Source organism: Salarias fasciatus (assembly GCF_902148845.1).
Source record: "Salarias fasciatus chromosome 7 unlocalized genomic scaffold, fSalaFa1.1 super_scaffold_4, whole genome shotgun sequence".
Lineage (NCBI taxonomy): Eukaryota > Metazoa > Chordata > Actinopteri > Blenniiformes > Blenniidae > Salarias > Salarias fasciatus.
In genome coordinates, this window is record NW_021941229.1 from 19160148 (window position 1) to 19183163 (window position 23016).

At 43.4% G+C, this 23016-nt stretch overlaps 1 protein-coding gene across 2 annotated transcripts; it reads left to right on the forward strand.

Annotated features, from left to right (window-relative positions):
* The first annotated feature begins 1864 nt into the window (after positions 1-1864).
* On the forward strand, positions 1865-23016 carry prrc2b (proline-rich coiled-coil 2B). 2 transcript variants are annotated; one of them, XM_030084309.1, is made up of 31 exons: positions 1865-2055; positions 5871-6048; positions 6159-6336; positions 6771-6873; positions 7136-7199; positions 7347-7490; positions 7913-8226; positions 8347-8471; positions 8559-8722; positions 9367-9454; positions 9553-9721; positions 10903-11239; positions 11349-11539; positions 12661-12859; positions 13114-13321; positions 13429-15471; positions 16287-16453; positions 16672-16787; positions 16880-17021; positions 17273-17349; positions 17491-17778; positions 17887-17988; positions 18113-18305; positions 18397-18494; positions 18581-18708; positions 18826-19066; positions 19180-19347; positions 19462-19541; positions 19647-19728; positions 20058-20267; positions 20673-23016. In XM_030084309.1, the coding sequence occupies exons 2-31, from the start codon at positions 5934-5936 to the stop codon at positions 20838-20840; spliced, it is 6702 nt and encodes a 2233-aa protein (XP_029940169.1). In that variant the 5' UTR covers positions 1865-2055; positions 5871-5933; the 3' UTR covers positions 20841-23016. The 2 variants fall into 2 exon arrangements, with proteins under 2 accessions (XP_029940169.1, XP_029940170.1); XM_030084310.1 differs by having other exon boundaries at positions 6162-6336; positions 20673-20840.

Genomic DNA, 23016 nt, shown 5'->3' on the forward strand with positions numbered 1-23016 from the left:
TTAACTTCAAACACGTTTTTTGTGGAGAAAGTCGAAGCATGCAAAAGGAGATCATGCAAACTTCCACACAGAAAGACTCCCAAACTCATCCTGGACTTGAACCAGGAACAATGTTACTGTGATGCAGGAGTTCTAACCACTATTTCACCATCCAATCCAGCCTTATTTTCTCGATGTGAACATATATCACAGCTTTTGTTGAAAAGTCTTCTTGTTTTGGTGAAATCTCCAGACTTCAGAAGGCAGACTTTTCCAACTACAAAGTCCTGCTGTTTTGACGGATGCAGTACATGCTGGAACATTGTCTTGATAAAATGTGAAAAGCCTCACCTGAACGGCAGCTATTGTTCTCAGACATCTATGCTGTAGCTTGTATTTCAGCACTGATTGTATCTTTATAGATGTGTAATCGGCCCCATACCATCAGAGATGCTGGCTTTTAACCTGTGTGCATATCCCGCATCTCTTTAGTTCAAAGGACACGTTGTCTGTGATTTACTCTGAAAAAAATCCTCTTTGATTTATCTAACCACGGAGGTGTTTCTATGTAGCCTGAGTTGTTTTAGAATTGAATTTATCTGATAAAAGATGGTGCCTTCTGTTCTTTTCTCTTTTTCTTTTAACATTATGTTCATATGGCTTCTTCTTCGCATTATTCAGCATTGACTTGCACAACAGAAATGCATTCACGGAAATCATTTTTGGTTCACTTGGTGGTTTTCAGTACAGAAGCAGGGCTGTGGGTGATGCAGAGCTGAATATGGGACATGCATATGTAAAGCATCCAATATTGACTTTCTGCGTTGAGTTTCTTCTATGTTCTCCAAAATCTCTAAATTCTTACGGAGCTCAACAAGTGCACAATTTTATTTTGAGGAATATGTTTCTATTTAACACAGTTTTTATGGATTGGGAGAATGTTTCCCATTGTTCTTCTGAGAGGCTTTGCCTCTCTGTATTGCTCCTTTTAGTCATGCACAGCAGACCTTTGTTGCAAAATCAGTCTAAATGGTGGCAAAATGATGCTCTTACTCTTTGTTGTTGATGTGCTGTTAAATCGCCTACTGTTGTATGTTTCCCTTTTGAGGTATGTCGCTGCCATCAAATTATATGCTGTTTCCATTTCACTATAAGGTAGACAAAGAAAATACTTTGTTAAACCCAGAGGAAAATTCTTTACTGCATGGATCAGAAATAAATAGAATCGACTGTTAAAATCAAAAATAATTAAGAATGAAATATCAATTAAATACATATTCACAAGTGCAAGACTTTACAAAGAACTGAGAGAACATGAGTTAATGAGAACTTTGTGCTCATCTGTTTGTTTTTTTCTTAAATATTTTTTCATACTGTTACTTTTTGGAATGTGCTATTTTTTAATTCAAGAATAGTCAGTGAATATGCTCCTTAATACCTCAAACTTTGAGCCTTTTAATGAAATTATTTAGTGTCATTAGGCAATAAATACTGAAATCACTAACTCTCCAATCTCAATTCTCGAACTGAGTGACCCTCTATTACTTACTTCTACCTCAGATCTCCATTTAAATATAGATTTTACTTAGTTCCTCTCTTAATACTTCATTTATTTTTCTTTTCATGCCTTTCTTAGTCACTCCGGTTTAATGTATTCCGTAGTCTTAAAAACACAGAGAGAAACTGTATATATGAAGCCTGTTAGGTAATATTCCTTATGAACCATGTACTTTAAAATAATTGACGATTTCCTGTATATTTTTAGATTTTCATTACAGCGACTCTCATTGACAGTAAAGCGCGTTTCTATAATTTCTCAAATCCACCACTAGATGGCACCAGTGTTCGTTTCCTTCCGACGTCGTGTGGTGACGTAGGACGCAGTGAGCAGAGCCGATCCAGCCTGCACAGTGGCCCGTTCATTCTCAGGCCGGGTAGGACCCCAGCAACAACAGCGAGAGCGGTTCAACCTGTGAGGATTGGGCTCTACAATCGCTATCCATCCTTCGAATAAGCAACTCTTCGTGGAAATATTTCACTGCCGCTGATCAGAAGACACACACAGTTTTTCCATCGGTGAGTCACGGGCGCGGATAGCTTGCAAAATCGGCATTTTTAGCTCGTCTTCTCCTCTGCCCGGTTTTATTGTTGCTTTGTTCTGGGCAGCAGCCATTTTTAATCGCCTTGTCCTACATTCCCTTCGCTGTCTTCAGGAGCGTCCTGTAAGCCGAGCAAGGGTGAAAACTGCTGCCTCGGTCTAGACGTGTTGCAGTACAATTCACCAGACATGCTTATTATATGATCCGGAAACGAGTAAATGCTGTGCAGAACTCGTGGCCTGTCACGGTGTTTTTGTAATACTACACGGGAAGTTAAACAGGATTGCCATTACGCTAGTTTTCCAACAAGCTGCGACTGCACTAGCTCGTTGGCTAATGCTCACTTTGAGAAATGTACTGATAATATATCTGAGTTAAAAATAACAAGCATACCGACCAATGCCTAGCGGTGTTTTTACAGTCTAAATAATATAAATACAGTAAAAATAGCTTCGCGGGACTTTAATAGCTCGTGTTTGATGTTTACATAGCAATTTTAGGCTAGCTACAAGCTAGCGTATTTTAACAGGGTTAGCAGCCACATTCTTTCCTCTCGGTGGATCCTTGACGGTTTAAGTTGACCGTTTAGTGTTTCAAACTTATCGAGATGACCTTGTTTCTTGGTTTCATCTCTTTGAAAATAGGCAGTGTTTTTGTTTTAGTGCAGTAAACTGACTGGTGGTGTTAGTTTGAAGTGTTTGAACTGACATTAGCGTTAGCTCTCAATAAGACTCCAACACCTCCAGTTAACGTTATTATGGCGGTGTATTTTCACTGTCCCAGTGTTTGTATATTGAAATATATGTTGTTTGGATGGCGAAGCTGTCAGTAAAACGTCGCCAAAATCGAGAAATGTACATCAATAGCTGTCATCGCATTAGCTTGCACATCTGTGCAGTAGAGCTTTTCAATTTGGGGCTTTTATCGCACACATTTATGTTCTACTATGTGGAATAATCCAAGCGAATCTGGATATTTTTATGTGTATTAGATAACCTCGATTGTCAGAGATTCGTGGTTTTATTCTTTTTAACGCCCATGCTGGTCTTTAAACCGAGCGGCCTCCGATGCAGGGTGGATTACTGTGTTTTTACCACAAACGATGGTATTCAACCCTGTTTTTTCGCCTCAGCATTTCTCTAGTAACAGACCTGTAAACGTCAACATCGCAGCACTAAGTTTAGCTTCCCTTTGCGTTTTCGAAGTGTGCACATCTGTCACAAATATATTGACACCGTTTTAGGCATGACACTCGCGGTTACAGAGCTGTTGTTTAAGAGTCCATTAGTGTTGTTGCTTTGTTCTTTTGTTACCGTTTAACACTTTGGTTATGTAAGTTTGTTTACACAGTCACGTTTGTGTGTTTTTTTTTTTTTTGTGCAGCTTGTACTGTTTTAAGTGGTAACATGTTCGTGGAACACATTCAGTGTTGTAGCATACTGCTGTTGGACTGAACAATTTGTGCGTGTACGTGAATGTGATGCATTTTTCAAGCGATCAATATCAATTATTTTTCACATACATAGTAAACATCTGTGTACACAGAACGCAGTTCTGTCTTAAGATCTTTTGATTATTTAATAAGTAAGAAACAATAGAACAGTACTACAATAATCTCATTTGCTCAATTCCTGACTGGCAATCCCACAGAACAAACAGAACACTACAAAATACATTGTACCTGGATGCATTTGTTATTCTGCTTTGGTCTGGATTGTGGGTCAGCAGGGAGCTCCAAGTCCCAATGGTTTAAAAGAAGAAACCAACACAGAGTCCTGAAGAAAGTCACAAACATAAAAGTCCCTCTTGACAAGCTGAGCAGTCCTCCATATTCTCAAGTAACCTTTTTCTATCTTGAAGAGACTTTTGGCAATAACATGGAGGACACCAAGTTGTGTCAGCTTGCAGCTTTTTAGTCCATGATTGATGTTCAGATGCACATGTTTCTTTTAGCACTGGGATGGGCTACTTTGATCACAAAAATTTGATCCTCACTGCTGGAGGGTCAAATTGTGAAGAAGGAACTCCAACCACAAGGATTTCTGTGAATAACTTATTATTTTTATATATAAAAAACACTAATTGTATGGCAGTAGTTCTAATAAACCTGCATGCAGCAGTTCTGTAATTTTGAGTAATGCCAATTGATGCTTGGTGCAGATATTTTCCAAATTAAAATTCTACCATTACCTGTGAAAGCATGATTTGAGGAAGTTGGCTCAGAGTATAGGGATGTGGGTTGCATGTGGCCCACACACCTTCACTGTTAAATCAGAGGGTTCCTTTTCAAGTCTGTAGAAATGCTCCTTCAGAATGGGGGGTTCTACCATCTGGGGGGTTCTCACTGACAGTTATGTCAGTAGTTGAAGCAACTTCTACAGAATTTCAACAAATTGTTATGGAATAGATTCACTTCATAGATAGAATAGGTGAAAATAAAATCTCATTTAGGTAAGAATTTGTGCTTCAGGGACATCGAGACACTCCACCATAGGATTTGCTTCACTTACCAATAAAATAAATAACGCACCAGATTTTTATTATCTAAACGAAAACCAATTACATTGTGCAGAGCTTTGTGGAGAGACAGGTGGTTGCAGGTAACTGGATTAGTGCCTACATCGCTAACTCAATTCCAAATATATTTCTTTTGCACTGAAAGCAGAAACCAAATTAAAATAGAAGAAGTGAAAGACAATAGGTCAGAAGCAAAGTGATGTTAACTTACTATAGCCTCTCTAATCTGGCTGATTGATGTCAGGTGTAAAAGATTTTGTTTTGGACCAAATTCCTAAATGGGTGTCAGTAGATTCAATGTTGCTGACTACTAAATGTTCTAAACTTAATTCCTGTTGCATCTCTCAAAGAAACATTTTGTTTACCCATTTTAAGTTTGGAATTTACCTGCACCTAGACTATATATCCTGAGTTTGTGTGTGAGCTTTGCAGGCATTGACCTTGTCTGACCATCATGTCCTTTTGCTTCTAAGTTTTTCATTCACAGTTTTTATTGTGCTTTGTGCTAATGCATTTTTTTGTGATTCTATTTTTGTACGGGCTCCAATTAATGTTGAATACTGACAGATTGTGTCTTTTTTTCATTTATCTTTTCAGATTAAATGTTCCAAAGAGAGAAACAGATTGCTTTGTGAACAGACAACACAGACTACAGCACAAAAGAAAAACTACTTCAGCAACCAGAAAAAGTTTTATATGAATCACAACTGTCAATCTTACCCTGTATTCTTCATCAAATTTCCCTCATTCATTATTGTCTTTAGTAATTGAATTTAACAATATTTTTAATTTAAAAAAATGAAAGAAGAAATATAGTCTGTAATTTATACACAAATAATTTATTTTTTAAACCGGTGATGGCTCTAACAGCCAGTTTGTGGTACAAAATGAGGAATTTATCAAAGGTCAACTTTAATGAATTCCTTTAACTGTTGATACCAAAGTCCTCCGGCCCTTTTCACTAGAATGTAAAATTACCTGAGCTGCTCCATCTCGTCAGTATTCACAGTTCAATGCCAGAGCTTATCAGAAAAAGTTCTTTAACGAGATTACCTATAGGACATGTCATGGGACAATCACATCACCTTAAAGCAAACACTTGGTTTCTTTTTTCTTGTGTGTGCTTACATCTGAGAAAGTATGCAGCTGTTTGCAATACTGGTGACATTATCGAGACACTCACTTTTTATCTCATGGATGTAAATATTTTGCACAATTTCTTGTCTTACAGTGTGTGTGTGTACTCAGAATGTAAATTTCTTCTGTTCTTTGTAGAATCAGAAGGCACTGGGAAGAGGCGCAAAGAAAAATTTCCATACTCGATGACATTACATCGCAATGTCCGATCGTTTGGGGCAAATAACCAAGTCCAAGGATGGGAAAAGCAAGTATTCCTCACTCAGCCTATTTGACAAGTACAAGGGAAAATCAATAGAAACTCAGAAAAACACAGGTATGATTTATTTCTATTTCCACACTTGGCCAATCCTTTCAGTTCTGTGGTCTTTGTGTCCCTCACATTAAGTTTCTACCCTTTTCTTTCTGTCCACGTTTGCGCTGCAGTAGTTCCGCGACATGGCTTGCAGAGTCTTGGAAAAGTGGCCACAGCCCGGCGCATGCCCCCACCTGCTCACCTACCGAGCTTGAAGTCTGAAAACAAAGGAAACGATCCCAACGTGATTATAGTGCCCAAAGACGGTACAGGATGGGCGAACAAGCAGGAACAACCCGAGCAAAAGAGGTTGGTTAAGAAATCCATTTGGTCTCATAAACACATCGCGCTATATATTTTACTTCTCTGGGACTTTTTTTTACTGTAATTTATAATTAAAAATGATAATTATTTTGATAAGTATGCGTATTTTTTATGTGTCTGCATATTTCTCTCTTTTTTGATGAATTTGTCAATCATTTTCACACACTTGGTGTTAGGGTTTGTTGTCTCAAAAGTATTAAATAAAAAGATTGATTAGTATCCATTCTGTGAGACCAGCAGCAACTTGTATATACTTTTTCAGTGCCTGTATTCAATAAAACAAAAGAAAAGCTTTGAAACAGTCAGCAGGTTCAGTGAGTGTGAAACCCACTGTCTCGTGACGGTTGCTTTTCCCTCTTCGCCCTCAGTAACACCACATTAACAGTTGTCTTCTTCTTCTTCTTCGTTCTTGTTTTCAGTTCTTTTGCATCAATACCACAGCTGCAGGAGTTGCAGCCGCCGCTGGCTTCACAGAAATCTGTCTCCAATCTTCAGAAGCCCTCACCAGTAGCCATCCAGGAGGTTTGGATTTATATCTATTTTCTATCAATAAGCTTTTTTTATTTATTTTTTTAGTCTGTGGAACAACTACATTTTAACTTGTACTGCTTGTTTTTTCCTTCAATAAAATGTAATCACCGATGGGGTCAATAAGAACCTGTAATCAAATATTTAAACAACTTGTAAAGTAAGGAAGAAAAGTCGTGAATGTGTGTGGGGTTTTTTCCAGATCAGAGTGATTCAGTCTGTTGGACTCTGACCTTGATTGTCTCCCCATCCACAGAACACAAACACAGGTGGACCAAAGCAATGGGCCCAGCTAAATGGAAAGGCAGTAGAGCAAGATGGTGAGTCGTCTCACTCAGTAGTCTGTTACTGTGGTCGAGTTGTGTTTAAAATAAAATGACACGCTCACCGTGGTTAATTTACTGTCCAGGCAGTGTTTCCCATATGTGATAATGCTTTTCTATTTGCGTGCGTCATCACAACACCAGGTTTAAGGGCCTCAAACCGACTTCAGCCCTTCTCTCACGAGGAATTTCCCACGCTGAAGGCAGCTGGAGAACAGGACAAGGCTGGCAAGGAAAGAAGCGGCTTCGATCCGTCGTATGGGCCCGGACCAAGCCTCCGCCCCCAGAGTAAGTTCTGCTTCTGCCCCAAAGCTCTTCCGACATGAAGACGCTAATCATAATCACTCAAGAAGGATCAGACCATGGTCGCCTAAATCATGGTTTTAAACACCAAACTAATTTGGTGGCAAGATGTATTGAAACACTTTCACGCTGACAATACTGCAGAGTGACGGCTGGTTGTTCTGAATTGACTGTGAATGAACTGATCATTTGTGCCAATAGAGAATACCATCTATTGGCACGGACAGTTTTCCATCACATTCCAAGTTGATTGATTCTTTTATGTTCCGTGGGTTGAGAATAAACACTGTTGTATGGTCCAGTGCTTACTTACTTTGTAGCAGGCGAAATAAGTGTTTAAGAATGCAGCAAGTACGTTTCAAGCTCAAGGTCGACCTTAACCGAATCTCTTCTTTTTCCATTTGTAGATGTGACGAGCTGGAGGGAAGGTGGTGGCAGGAACCTTCAGCCCTCGTCACTGACCCTCGGCCTGCCAGCAGATCCCGAGGGTAAACTCACTGCCCTGGGTGAGACTGGCACCCCCCCAGCCACATCTCACCCCACCTCTGCCACCGGCACAACCTCCGCCAGTGCGGCGACGCCTCAGTCGCCAGGCCTTGACCCCAAGGAGCCTTCCTTGCGCCCCGCCCAGCCAGTCCGCAGAACGACCGTCCCCACTGCCCTGCAGTACCAGCTCCACCACACTTCAACCGCTGTCTACCACGACATGCTGCCTGCATTTGTTAGTACTGCGTGACTTTACAAATCCAGTCTGTGACACAGAGCGTTTCTGACTCTCACCTGTATTTAAACATTCAGGTCAGTTCAGCTTGTCTCAAAATTTGCCCTCTGTTGTCTCCAGATGTGCTCTAAAGAGACACGTGAAGCCCCGGGGACTGACCATGTTCCGACCACCGTAGCAGCCCCAGCCCGATTCGACAGCAAACCCACTTTCAGGCAGAGCTATGCCAAACCCGAACTTGTCAAGTAAGTCTTGAAACAGTCATAGTTTTAAGTTTAGATCTATGATAGACAATAGGCAGTAATGTATGATTTTGCGTTCTTGTTTTGCAGTGGAGAGGTACGACGAGAGAACCGATTTGTCCGTGCTCCGCCTCGACTGTCTTCCCAGCCCATCCGTAGGCCCGGTGACAGGCCGCTCCGACCAGCCATTATTAACCCGGAAGATTTGAAGGATCTAGACGAGCTTGACAATGACTGTGAAGACGGATGGGCTGGTCAGTACCTTCTGGAACTGAGCTTTTTCAGCTAAATAGACATGGACAGAAAAAAAGTTGACAGTTTTATGTTTGATATTTCCACTAATTGGTTCATCAACAGCGTCTGAGTGTTTCCAGGTTGTTTTATAACATTCTATATCTACTGCCTACATTTATTATTGCTGCTGGTAAATAAACCAATCAATGTATTTTATTGACGGGAATTTGAATCGAGAATGCAAACGAGGCCTGCGTAATTATTTTTAGCCCCTGGCTCTGTCTGCTTTCTTGTGCCCGTCGTATTTGAACATGTTTACTTGAAGACCATGCTCGGACCTTAACAAACACACACAGTGGATATAATAAAATTCAGATCCTGAACAGCCAGAACTCACATAATTAATTAGGCTTTTGAGGTCAAATTACCTACATAAAATTTGTATGAGTGATATCCTTAAGTTAAATGTTTTCTTGCCAGTCTAGATCACTGCGTAGAATCTGTAATGTCTTGTTTTCATTTTTAAATACAACCAAGAACTTAAAGTGTTGCGTATTTTTAATGGTAGATAATGGTTTCTATGAAACCAGCCAGACTTTACCCAGTGCTTCTCATTTATTTCTCAATCTCCTCCACTGCTGACTGTTTCATTTATTAATTGCAGGACTTCATGAGGAAGTTGATTATAGTGAAAAGCTCAAGTTCAGTGACGATGAAGATGAACACAATTCCAGCGATAAAAACAAGATGTGGTAAGAGCACTTTTCCTCCCTGATTATTCCCACTCTAAACACTCATCCTCACAGGTTTTGTCATTAGAAGGGTGTCTGGTTCAATTGTTACTTTCCAGGACTGAGTGGGAGAGGGAGAGAGAGAACCAGCGGGACTGTCAGTCCTCTCTGAGTTCTGGAGAGGCATCTTATCCTCTAGAGGGCCCCGAGGAGAGTTATTCCTACCAACATCATCACCACGAGCCTCCCAGGAAGACCAGCAGCAGATATCTCTCCACGGACAGCCAGGTAACGACACAATCCGCAGTGTTTCCCCTCTTTGATCCTCCTCTTGTGAGACTGCTTATCTAATATGAACTCATCATCATGTTGTTCACAGTTCAAACCAATCTGGTCTTTTAATTCCTCTCTAACTGTGGAGCATAAGACAACACGGTTGAGCATATGAATAGCAGCGTGCGCTCACACACCCTCGACTGAGTCTGTCACTGTGAATTGGCAGGGATGACCTTGCAGTAACCATAGCAATATGTGGTGGCCTACTTTTCATTTGCTAAGCTTTTTTCCTGTGCATGTGAACACGATGTGACAAGCGTAATCAAAGTACAAATTATACCCATTTGTATGTTTAAAAAAATATTTTTTTTTTCATGCCAAGTCTGACGTGAGAGCTCATGTTATAAAGCATGCAAAGAAGAAACGGTGTACATATCGTGAAACTGCCTTTAGCCTTGCCGTAAATATATATTTTTCTTCTCCGTGGAACAATCTTTAACACTCTTGGAATCAAAGGAATGTGGGCGATCGCAGACCCTGGAGTTCTGAAGGCTTATTCGCACCGTACGAGTTTAGCAGTCTCAAAAGTTCATTGCTTGACAAACTAATTTTAACTTGGGTACGACATGTATCACTAACCGCGTCATGCGTCGATACGCAAGGACAAAGACGTTGCAATGTCACCTTTTGGTGTCCATGGTGGTAGCTGGACGGTACTTTGGATAGATGAGATTTCTGCTGCCTCAGCTCTTTTTGGGATCCCACTTTTTTTACTGTGTGCTTCACCTCCGTTACAGTCTGTTAACTCGTTTGGTTGTCGCATTGATCCTGGCTTCATATTTTGGTGATTCTCACTGGTTGGGTTGGGAGTTCTACCACTAACAGAAATTATTGCAGGTTGTCGATGATTGCGTAACCTTGACATGAATCTGTGAGAATGCACAAACAAGACCACTGATTCTAAGCAACAGATTGTCACAGTTGCCCATATTACGCCCGATGTGGCCAGAATCACTATATTTAGCCAACAGAAAAGGCATGATTCTTTCTAGTTTGGAACATAAAGTTTCTTATCAGCTTAAATTGATCTTGTACACAGTTAATTGTACATTTTAGGTAGCTTAAAAAGAAAAAAAAAGCCAATTCAAGCTGCTTACATGAAGATTTTTGTGTACCATGTCTTGGCCCCACAGAAAGCCCTCGGTGAGCCGCTGGCTGACCAGGATGATCACCAGCGACAGCCTCACTCTCAGACACTGGCCAGGACAAAGTACGTGTCGCCTGAGCTGTCTGAGGCTGTGGAGAGAGCCCGCAGGCGGCGGGAGGAGGAAGAGAGGCGTGCCCGCGAGGAGCGGCTTGCTGCCTGCGCAGAAAAACTCAAAAAGCTGGACGAGAAATTTGGGAAGACTGAAAGACAGACGTCGCGATCTGAGGACGGTCAGAAGGAGGGAGAGGGCAAAGAAGTCCCCCTGTCCCCAAACAGGGAACAAGATAAAGCCCATCATGAAAACTGGCAATACAGCACAAAGGGTAAAATATAGAACCTGTTACATCTGTGCTTACACTTTATAAGATTAATGAAAAAAAATGACTGCAATGAAAAAAATTAACACTTTTTTGATGATTAAATGATTTGTAGATGGAAGCGAATGTCCACCAGACAACTCCCCTGGCCACAGTTACCGTGACGAGCCTGCTTTCTCTGCCTACCGTGGCAGTGAGGATGATGGCCAGGAGCCCTCCTCTCCCTCGGGAGACTACAGTGGACGTCACCCCTCCAAGCCAGTCCCACCTCGCTTTCAGAAGCAGCCGCAGCACCACCAGCAGCAGGTGAGAATGTCTGTGCAGTATGCCTACCAGTATGTCTTTAAATGTGCAGCTCAAGTTCAAGTGCTGCAGAAAACAGACTGCAGTACTAACTAACCTCCGCTGTCAATAAATGGGGTCGTGAGAAGCTCCAGTACAAGTCACAACAAAATTGCAACCTTCTGTTGTGTTCCAAACAAACAAATTAGGCCGTTGGAACAGCCGTTTTACTAAATGCATTAGGGATCTCAATCTGAGTCAACCTACTGGCTGACCTAATTACTCAGCATTAGATCAGCCAGCATAATCATTCACACATGCAAACGTGGCTGTTTTTGTATGTGCGGCTTCTTGCTTGGACAAACATAGCTGTTTGCATGTTTTAGGGTGTGGATACTGTACAGTACAGACTGTTAGTATTCCTCTGGATTCTAATTGTAATTCCATTTCTTGCTGTCGTTGATATTCGTATTATATTCCATATATACCATGTATTTCGTCATGTATTTTCACTATCAGAACAAAGTAATTTGTGCAAGTCTGATCCACTAGAGGGCATACAAACACAGGGAATCAACACCTTGATTAAATTAGCTAACATGTTTATAAGACAACCTTTAATGTATTTGAATAGTAATTATTACATTTCATTATTTTTTTATAATTATTCTCAACTTTGCTTCATCATCCCTACTTTCTAGAATGTAGAACTTTTAAAAAATGATGAGATGCTTTTTGCTTGTTCACTTCAGCTCAAAATTCAATGATAATGTTGTGAAAACTACCAGTTCCCAATAAGGTCAAATTTAAAATTTCATGTTTAATAATAGATGATTGTAAGTTTCGTGATGATCATGCCTGTGCATTTGTTGCTGTGAGAATTGGTATTTACTATTGTGTTAAATGGTGAACACTTACTGGTTTTTCCTTCATAATGATCACCGGTTTAATGTTGACTGTGACAGAAGCAGTGACACATGAACGCTTAGTGTTATTTCACCGGTTTTTGTTGAATGTTTATTATTATGATTCTGATTAGTCTAATCAGATGCTAAAGGTACATTATACAGGCTTTTATATTTTCTAAAGTAAACCTTGAACAGTATTGTAATTGTTTGAGGTTGTCTGCTCTCTGAATTCTTTAGGAAGTGTTCAAAATGCCGCATTGGCAGCAGTCTGGTCACCCTGCTCCATCGAGTTCCAGCCATGCCCAGCGGGGATTTTATCCCCCACACGTCCTTGGGTTTGATCCCCGCTGGATGATGATGCCCCCCTTCATGGATCCCCGCATGGCCCAAGGGCGATCTCCTGTGGACTACTATCCTGGTGCCGTCCACTCCTCAGGTAAAAATCAAGGCTGTGTGAGTGAACATGTCAGCAAAACTTTCAAGAATCAGCACGGAAATGTTCAGTATGTATCCACACAGTTGTACAGTGTTGTGTGGCAGAAGGTGTTGGTGAAGCAAAGAACCAGTAATTAGACTTAAATGAGAAACTCGAGTAACAAAAATCTGTAGAAAAGCTTAACAGATGACTTTCTTACGATAATCTGCCATTGAAAAATTCTCAACTACACACTTTGTCATTGTTATTTCTAGCGGGAATGGTAAAACCAATTATCCATCAAGACCACTTGAATAGTCCCGGTTCTGATGAAGGATGCCATCCTAACCTGCATCAGGAGAGACGAACACCTTCTACTGAGAATTATCCCATGTGGAGTCAAGATGGCTACCCCTTGCGCAGCTTTACTCCGCCTTACCAGAGACAGCATGAGAGTTCAGATAATGGCCAGCCTGATGACAGGTCAGTTGTCGTAAATGTTGTAATGGAAGTGGTCAGTTGCTCTTGAATATGCTATAGGTATTTTTTAAGTTGGTTTCTGTTAATATTTACCGTTTTTGTTCTTGCAGAAGTGATCTGACCTCTTCCCAGCAGGACTCCTATGAAGACAGGGCCAACGACTGTTTGACTCACGCTCAGGACGATCTCTCCCACCATTCTTACCACAGCCGGGGCTCTGACAGAGAGCATCACGACCAAGGCCTGCTCACCACCGCTCAGAGCCTCTCGCAGAATCATTCAGACAATGAATATTCAAAGCAGGACTCGAGAGACAAGCATCTTAAGGAGGGCCTTGAACCTCACGACGAGGCGTTGGATGGCTCCAAGGACAACTGGAAACGAGATGGACAGAAGCAAGACGGAGGACTCGGCAGTGCCCAGAGCCAGTGGTCTGAAGTCAGCTCCAGTTCCAGCAGCAGTGTCAGCCAGCCTTCAGAGAACAGCGGGCGGACGTTGACTCGCAGAACTGGGCCCATAAAGAAACCAGTGCTTAAAGCTCTGAAAGTGGAGGACAAAGAAAATGAGAAGCCCAAACCCGAGCCCGAGGAGAAGCCTGTCCCCTACCGCCTTGAGAAAGAAGTCCTCACCAACGTCTATGACTTGAAGAAAGATAACCAGCCTGCCAACAGCAGACGCTCAGCCTCACCTGTGGTTGAGAAGCAGCCCGAAGAGAGGCAGCATCCGTCACCAGCTCCAACTAAAATAGAAAGGCCTCTAAGCACTCTGAGTGATGACCCTCCCAAGGAGAACCCGTGGGGGACTGGCAAGAGCCAGCCACCTCGAGAGAGCCTGGAAAACCGAGAACCTCAGGCACCACGGCGCAGCAACTGGATCTTCATCGATGAAGAGCAGGCCTTCGGTGCCGTCAGGGGCACAGGTCGAGGCCGCAGCCGGGGCTTCAGAGAGTTTAGCTCTAGAGGTGGAACCCGCGGAGGCCGAGGAGCAGATAACCTCAGAGGGGCATTCAACAACAACAACAACAGCAGTGGCAGTGGTGTTCAGCGGGCAGGCCGAGGGCGAGCGCCCCCCAGAGACATTATCAAGGTGGAGGAGTTCCAGAGAGGCAAGCCCCGCAGGCGAAATGTCAGTGAGACCTTGAGTGAAGCCTCCGAGTATGAGGAACTGCCGAAACGCCGTCGCCAGAAAGGCTCTGAAAACGGAGAAGGCTACTCCGAGGCGGGAGAGATCCGTAAAGCCGACAGAGAATCGTGGCGGTCCAATAAAGTGTACTGCGACGAGCAGGCGGCCTCGGATTCCAGAGAAAAGACCAAAGTCACCAGGAGCTTTGGAGGCCGCGTCCTGCCTCCCAGACTGAACACCACTGGCAGTTACAGTCGCAGCTACGGAGGATCCAGGGACATTTCCACATGGCGAGGTCGTGGGCCTCAGTTCAGCAGCGGCGGCGGCGGCTCCATGCAGGAAAATGGTTACGGTCCCGGAGTTGACACTGCTTACTCCCGCAGACCTCCAGTTGAACGCGACGGCCTGAAATACACTCCTAAATTTACTGGCTCCTTCATGGAAAACGGTACAGAGGACCGCGACGGAGAGTACTATTTTGACAACGACAACCCCGACAGGCAGATGTTAAGGCGGCGCCGTCCTCCGCGCCAAGACAAGCCCCCACGCTTCCGCCGTCTGCGTCAGGAGCGTGAACCCGGCTCCAATCAGTGGACCAGCGACGAGTACGTAAACGGAGACTTCGCAAACCCCTGGCCGGGTCGCTCCAAAAGCAGCGGTGACGATAACTGGCCCAGCAGTCACTACGCTGGACGCTCCGGCCAATACGGCCAGACGGAGGAATGGGAGACGGGGTCAGACAACAGCGACTTCAGTGACTGGAGAGAGAAGCGAGGTGGGAGCGGCGGCGTAGCAACCCAAGGTCACGGCGACGTCCCCTCAGACTCGGGCCCCAACGAACCAGGCTCGGGTGAGAAAAGGGAACTGTCCAAGAGAAGCTTCTCCAGTCAGAGGCCGCTGGTGGAACGGCAGAACAGGAAAGGAGAGCCGTCACTGCTGGAGGCCACCAAGATGGTGCGAGCGCCTGATCCTCCCACCTCCTCCGCCAGCAGAAGCGACACTTGGCAGAACGGAGGGACTTCTTGTAAGAGGTGAGTTAAAAAAAAAAAAAAGCTCATTGAAATTTGTTTTCAAGTGACCTTTATACAAAACAAAGGTTTTAGGCTGGTGTGCTCATGTGCTACTGATTTGTCTTTGTCTGTCATGGAGATCATGGTATTACTATTTTGTGTCTTGAGAGGCAACTTGATTACGTTTAACGCCAAGTTAGCTATAATAATTCAATCGAATCATCTGTAATTCAATTCTGCCAATTCTTTTGTTTCGTGTGATCGCCCTGGGCCTTCAAAGCAAAATCAGTTTTTAAAGGAATTTGCACGAAGGTTTTGTCAAGTGATCTTGAACAGCACAGTCTTTCTGTTTGAATCTTTATTAAGTTAAAAACCATGATTCTGGGGGCTGTTTTATGATCTTTGTAAAACTGAAGATGTGAACACATTTCCCGTATATGGCATGTTTTCACCAGATCTGAAATTACTTTACATACATACGAACACACACCATTTCTGGGTGCTTGACCTCTATTGTAGTTGGAGGATCACTGTCTGATCCAAGAACACGTCAAACATTGGCAGAGTGAATGGCGATTAGAAGATGACCCTCTCTACCAGCTGAGCCACAGCCGCCCCAATACAAGTTAAATATATTTGCAATCAGATGCAATTTTTCTTGTATTTAATGTTGAATAGGATTCCCATCAAAAGGTTGGCATTATATTCAACCACTTTAACATTTCTGCAGGGTATTGACTGTACCCTGACTGACATACTGACCTAAACTAGCAATTTTCTGCTTGGGTTTATTTTAGCAAAACAAAACGTTTATTAGTTGTTTTTGTGTTTTCCAGCCGAAGTCCAGATGAGTCGGGTCCGGTCTACAGCATCGAGCAGCCACCCGAGGACCGGGAACCCAGCGAACCCACAGGGAAGAAAATAGACAAGGACCTGAAGTCCGGATCTGGGAAAGCAGATATTGCTGAGCCTCTGTCCCAGTATGAACTCAGCAGCTACCCAAGTGAGTTCAGCTTCTTTATTCATCCTGTCTTAGCTTTTCATGCCAAAAGGCTGAATTAGGAATAAGAATTTAGTGGATCTTGACTGCATTCGTTTAATCTAAAAAGCTTAATTGTTGCAATGATGAAAGTCCCTTGAATTGTGCGGACGTTTTACACTGCGTTTTTTACCTGTCTTCATAAAATATCGAACTGACAAACATCCTGATTTGATGTATAGTTGAAGGCGACACAGGTGGACCAGGCTCAAATTCAGATGGATACCAGGATGCTTTGACCAAAAAGCAAAGGCGTCCACAGGAGGATGAGAGGAGGAGGAAAGAGCAGGGAGCTGCTGTAAGTAAAACATGGGGCGCGCCTGCTCTGTGATTGTGTCAAGACTTGAGAAAAAGCATTATAATCTAAGCTTTTCCTTCCACCTGTTGTAGGTACCCGTGAAAAACAGGCCAATGACATCCAAAATACCGCCACGCTTTGCCAAAAAGCAGGGAAGCATGAGCATCGAACAACCCGAGGAAGCAATTTCTTCAAATAATCTTGGAACAGAAATCTGGGAAACAAACAGCTCAGGTAGTACAAGACCCAGTTTGACATAGCTGACATTTATTAACTTGACAACTTTTGATACTCTTCTAAAACAGTTAAGACCTTATAGAGGCAGCTGGAAATGTTGAGGAATAGTTTTAGAATGTATGTTACGAGTACACCCTTGTCTGGATATGGCCTGTGAAGAGAATTTTTCTTTTAATTTAATTGACATACGAATCTTAACCTTCCCAGATACTCGCTTACGGATGCTGTTTGCATGTTTCTCTGTTTAGCTCTGTCAGTGCAGTCTTCAGGAGGAGACTCGTGGACCAAGCAGGTGTCTTATACTGGGAGCGAGCCCAACTCTGAGGTACTGAACTGCATTATTTTCTGACTGGAAAATAATTCTTGTTTGAACATGAATTTTTTTATGTTGATCTTAATAAGCTGAGCTTTGATCAAAACCTCTGTGTGTGTGTGTGTGTGTGTACCTTTTCATCTCCCCGTCCAGGACTCTGATGCCGGCCCCGAACAAAGTAAAGAACAGCACAAGCCCGGGCCCATCGGAAACGAGCGCTCCCTGAAGCACCGCAAGGGCTCCGAAGGTGTTGATAGGCTGGAGGGCGGTCCCATCACCCCAGTCAATGGCGTGGATCTCCACGTGGACACTGTGCTGCCTGTGCCTCCCATTGAGTTTGGCGTCAGTGCCAAAGACTCTGATTTCAGCCTGCCGCCAGGTTCCACCCCAGTGCCCGTTTCCAACCCCGTGAACAAGCTTCAGGACGCACTCACCACCAACGTGAGTGGTTTTTACTTGTTTTGATGGCAAATGTGAAATAAAATTATTAAATGCATTAATGATGTTACTTTTGATGCTCTTTTTTTTTTTTTTTTTTTTTTAATCCAGACGACTCTTAATCAGAGTATCCCCATGTTGCGCTCCAACCACCTGCAACCTGGCATCAATCTCAACCCGATCACCTTCCCCAGCGCTGACCTCACTCTCAAGGTAAACATGGCTGAATCTTTTCATATGTACTAAAGGGAAGCATTAACTGTACAGTTTAAGTGTCTATTTTAAACCTCAAGTTGACATGAGATTTTCCTCCTCTTGTTTCTTTCCCTCCTCGCAGATGGAGTCGGCGCGCAAAGCGTGGGAGAACTCGCAGTCTCTCCCTGAGCAGGGCTCTCCCGGTGGGGGTGCTTCAGGTACTCAGCCTCCCTGCAGTGCCGGCTCATCCACCGGAGTCAGCTACAGTTCTTTTGGAGGCGTTTCCATGCCTCCCATGCCTGTTGCGTCAGTGGCTCCTTCAATGTCAATGCAAGGTGAGACTGGCTTCTTTTGTGTATGAAATGATGGTTTCCATAAAGAGTACACATGCGCTGAGCGCCATTCTGTTTTCTGTCCTTTGTGTAGGTAATCACATCCCTCCACTGTATCTGGATGGCCACGTGTTTCAGAGCCAGCCGCGCCTCGTGCCACCCGCCATGACCCAGCAGCAGACGTACCAACAGGTAGGAAGTTAACACAAACACACAAGCACAGACTTGTTTAGGATTTGGCTGATTGTCGCAGTGTTCATCTCTTTTTCCCATTTCAGGCGGCTGCAGCCCAGCAGATCCCCATCTCTTTGCATACCTCTCTTCAGGCTCAGGCTCAGTTGGGGCTTCGAGGAGGTCTTCCCGTGTCGCAGTCCCAGGAGATGTTCAACTCCATTACCCCCTTTAGGTAGTGCCAACGACACACTTTTAGTCATAATCACATTTTTATGTGAAGAGCAAACAGATTGCACCGGCTTGTTTTAGTCTTGTTTCCACTCAGTCCGTCATGTCGCTGCTTCTCCAGGTCGCAGGTTTACATGCACCCCAACCTGTCGCAGCCAAGCCCCATGGTGCTGTCAGGCGGGGCCCCTCTCAAAGGCCCATACTCTGCTTTCCCGGGCATGCAGCCCTCAGACATGGTGAAACCACAGTCGGGCTCCCACTACCAGCCGATGAACGGCAGCCAGCAGCTGGTGTACGACAGCCCGATCAATCAGGGCCCAGGAATGGGCTCTTCACAACTCATGGACTCTCAGCTGATCCAGGTTAGTCCACCGCTGAAGCCCTGAAAAGATTATTAAAAGATTGATGCAGCTAAACGCAATCATGTTGTGACTTTATGATGTGACTTGAATATTAAGCTCTTCATTTCCTCCAGGTCACGATGCCGCTGCCTGGCTCTCAGCTGCGTTACGGTTCAGCTCAGCAGCATCTCATCCTGCCTCAGTCCATCCAGCTGCAGCAGGGGCAGAACTTGTCTGTGGGAGCCCCGCGTCGGATGTTACCTCCGGGATCCCAGGCCGCTGTCATGAGTGGCAGCAGAGAGGTGAGCCTGTTACATCAGTGTTACCTTCTCTTTGAACACACTGTACGGTCCAATCTACATGGAGACAAGCAGCCCACAACTGTCGAGTACTGAAATGAGTCATTTTACTCCCAGGGCTCCCAAATGGAAATGAAAGGATTCCAGTTCTCTGATAAGCCCAATCACTCTTCAGGCATATCTGGAGGTTCCTACAGGTGAGAGCTTGTGATTCATGATTTTAGTAGAAGCTTCACATTACATTAGTGTTTTGTGCTTCTAAGGAACAGGGTCTTAATATTCGTCTCTGATTTCCTCTTCAGGCCGGGGTCTGCCAGTCCCAGTGGAAAGCCCTCTGGACCCGGGGGGCCGGTGGGCCCTCTGCCTACCCATTTCAGTCAGCAGGTATGTGTTTCCAGCCCACTACCCCTTTTTTTAAATTGTTTTATTTTTTAACTACACCAGTGCAAGAGGATTTTCTGAGTTCTAAGTTCTGAGCTTGTTGAGGAGCAAGACTCTAAATAATAATAATCACTCAGTGAACTTCTAACTTAATCTAATCGTTCAAAGTCAGCATGCTTTTAATTTTTTCATTTTGCGTATTTGGCATACTGTGAGAAAACCTGAGAAACTGAGGAAAAAATCCTGCTAATTCTCTTTCATTCTTTCGCCCTCCCCTTCATCCACTGCCCCCCCTCCTCCTCCTCCTCCCCCTCGCCATCCATGACCAACAGGTCCCACCTGCTCAGGGCAGCATGGTGATGCACATGCGCCCCCCCACCACAGGCCCCTTCCCCAACCCCATCCAGAGACCTGTCATGCAGGTCAACAAGCCCGTCATCATCCGTCCCCCCCCTTACACTAACCCCGGCCGCGACCCCTCCCACTCCACCCCTCCTTCGGCCCCCGAGCCCCCAGTTAAAGGGCCAGAGGATGGCATGAAGGTGAGCCACCCACTGTAAATATAGGTAATTTGATTTAATCCCTTTTCTTTCTTCTCTGACTGACTTGTGTGTTTTCAGTGAATGCTGTGTGTTATATTTTGTCGATATTAGATTTTTACTGACTTTGTCATGGATTGGCAAGTTTTAAACTGCAGTATGTCTTCCAAAAGAGTAACAAGAATAGTTGTGATTGCTGTAATGAAAAACCTTTTGCTCACTTAATTGTAATCAACTACAAACTGCTCCAGTTTGTGATCTTCTGATAGTTGTCTAAGTAACAAAGAAGTCTTTCAAAACTCTTAAAACGTCAATGTTTTGAATAATTGAAACACTTTAATAGTGCATGAATGATTATAGCGTCATCCACTGCTGCAGATCTTAGGAATGTCCCTTTTTCTTGTACAGAGTAAAACCATGCGGGACATACGCAAGGCAGTGGGAGAAGGCAAAGCGCCATCTGGGGGCATGACCAGCAAACTCCAGGAGCCCCTACCCTCCGCAGGGTCAGCCAAACCAGCACGCACTGGAGCCATCAAACCCCAGGCTGTCAAAGTAGAAGAGGGCAAGGCGTAACAACGGACCTTTAAAAATCCTCGCCATCACCAAGCCTGCCGACACAAACGGCCCCCGGCCCGCCCCCCCCCCCCCCCCCCCCCCCCCTCCCCGACCAGAGCCTGAGCCTTGTCAAGACCCACCGTTATCCCACTCAGCAAGGCGAGGGGCGCACACACAACAGACATCATACGGAAAGGCCTCGCTCGAACTTTCTGAACTGGACACTTACGTCACACCACCTATAGAGATATATAAATATATATAAATATATGCATACACACAAACAGTCTTTTAAGCAGATCTCTTCAAGGTCCTCTTTAATTTATTCTTAGTCACTTTTAAGGGGAGATTGGTAAAGAGACAATGGTTTTTTTTGTGTTATTTCTCTGAAGTGGGATAAAGGAAAATGACCGTCTCAACATGGCTCATTTTCCAAACTGTTTTTTGCCAAACTGTATTTACTCCTATTGACGGACTGTAGCCCTTAAGACCAAGTGGACACTTGGTACAAGTTATTATCTGAAGCAAAGTCTGTTAAGATTTTTAATCGATTTGAAATGCAGTGGGGCATTTTTGTCATATATTTCTTTGGTGTTTTGCTGGTAAATAAAGTTTGGAGTCATTCATGATATTGGTAAAGGACTTATTTTATTAACCCAAAAAAGAAGAAGAACAAAAAAAAAAGTCATCCTAACTCAGATTTGTTGGACATCTTTGCATGTCGACATAGCGAAAGTGAAGTGCATCACCCAGAGACGTCTTCTAAGGGGACTTTACACACAAGAACTATGGCAAAACTGCTTAGATTGATAGAAACGATTTTTTAAAATGGTATTTGGCTCTTCTTCCCCCCCCCCCCATTCTGTTGCTCTTTGTATGTGAAGTGAAAGAAAAAGAAAAAAAAAAAGGATGGAGGTTTTACCAAAATCATGTTGCTTCCATCGGAACTTCACCGGCGTTGATGCAGCGTGTGCATGCGATGTGCTGAACGTGTGTTTACCGCGGGACTCTTTCCTAGACGCTAGCAACATTTTACAAAAGAGACTTTCTGGATTCACAGCCGTCGTGCCGACTTCACAGCTGTGTGGATTTTTTTGGTCAAGCGGCCTGGCGTCGGTTCAGACGGCGTGAGGACGATTTCACATTTGCTGTAAATGATCCCAAAACAGCTGAATGAAATATTTGCTTTCTTATCGCTTTGCTTGGGTTCTAATGAATCAAATACTCTGTTATAAACACATGTGACATTTATTTACATCCAGAAACAAGGAGTGTGTGTTTTTTTTGTTTTTTTTTGTTTTTTTTAAAGACTCCTGATATAGTTTTCTTTCATTTTGTTTAAGTTCCACATTGTGAAGAAATACACGATGTGGTCTCTGAGGTGGCACTAGCAATAAATGCAACCTAACTGTAATCACAATCAGGGTCCAAAACACTTTTTTTTTTTTTTTTTTTTTTTTTGGGTTCCTCTTCTATTCGGTGATCACAAATGAGGGGTGTTTAGCAACGCTTGTTGAATTAAAATACAATCTTGGCTTCAGCTTTTCTTTTTCTGTGAGCACAGCAGTTCAGCGAACTTCGAAGGACTTTTTAAGTGTTTGTTCTATTCGGAAATGTGAAGCTGTTGAGATCTTTTTTTTTTTTTTTTTTTTTTTTTTTTTGTAATGGACACTCGTTTTGAAACTCACCAACGCCAATGTCATAACCGGTCAAATGTTACTGCTTACTATAATGCTTCATAACACTACAAAAATGTTTGACAGTGTTTCACTGCTATATGTGTATATGCATACTTAACTGTACAGTCGAGCCTTGTCACGGAGGGGAGGCTTAAACCCACATTTCATTTTAGATATTGTGGCACTATGAAGATTTAATGTTGAAAAAAGGTCACTGTGTTCTCAGAATGGACTGCTTTCACATGTTGATAGGTCTCTCGGGCTTGGAGTGTTTTTGCCTCTTTATCCCTTACTGCAAAAGATTTTGATGCTTCTCATTGTACCTACACCAAAATGTTTCCTTCAAGTTTTTTTTTTTTTTTTTTTTTGGTATTTTTAAGATGCATATTTCATTTTTTCTTTTTTCTTTTTTTTTTTTTGTCAGAGGACCAGTGCTTTCTACAGCTGATCCAGCATTTTATTTATCCTACCTGACCTTTATCCTTTTAGGTATTTGGTCATTACCCTCCCTTGTT

What these genes read in the sequence shown, in the direction of transcription:
- prrc2b (XM_030084309.1), top strand. Translation starts at nt 5,934, where the DNA reads ATGTCCGATCGTTTGGGGCAAATAACCAAGTCCAAGGATGGGAAAAGC. An exon ending in CTGTGAAGACGGATGGGCTG is followed by an intron (nt 8,723 to 9,366) that starts GTCAGTACCTTC and finishes TATTAATTGCAG; the next exon opens with GACTTCATGAGGAAGTTGAT. An exon ending in CTGGGAAACAAACAGCTCAG is followed by an intron (nt 17,022 to 17,272) that starts GTAGTACAAGAC and finishes TTCTCTGTTTAG; the next exon opens with CTCTGTCAGTGCAGTCTTCA.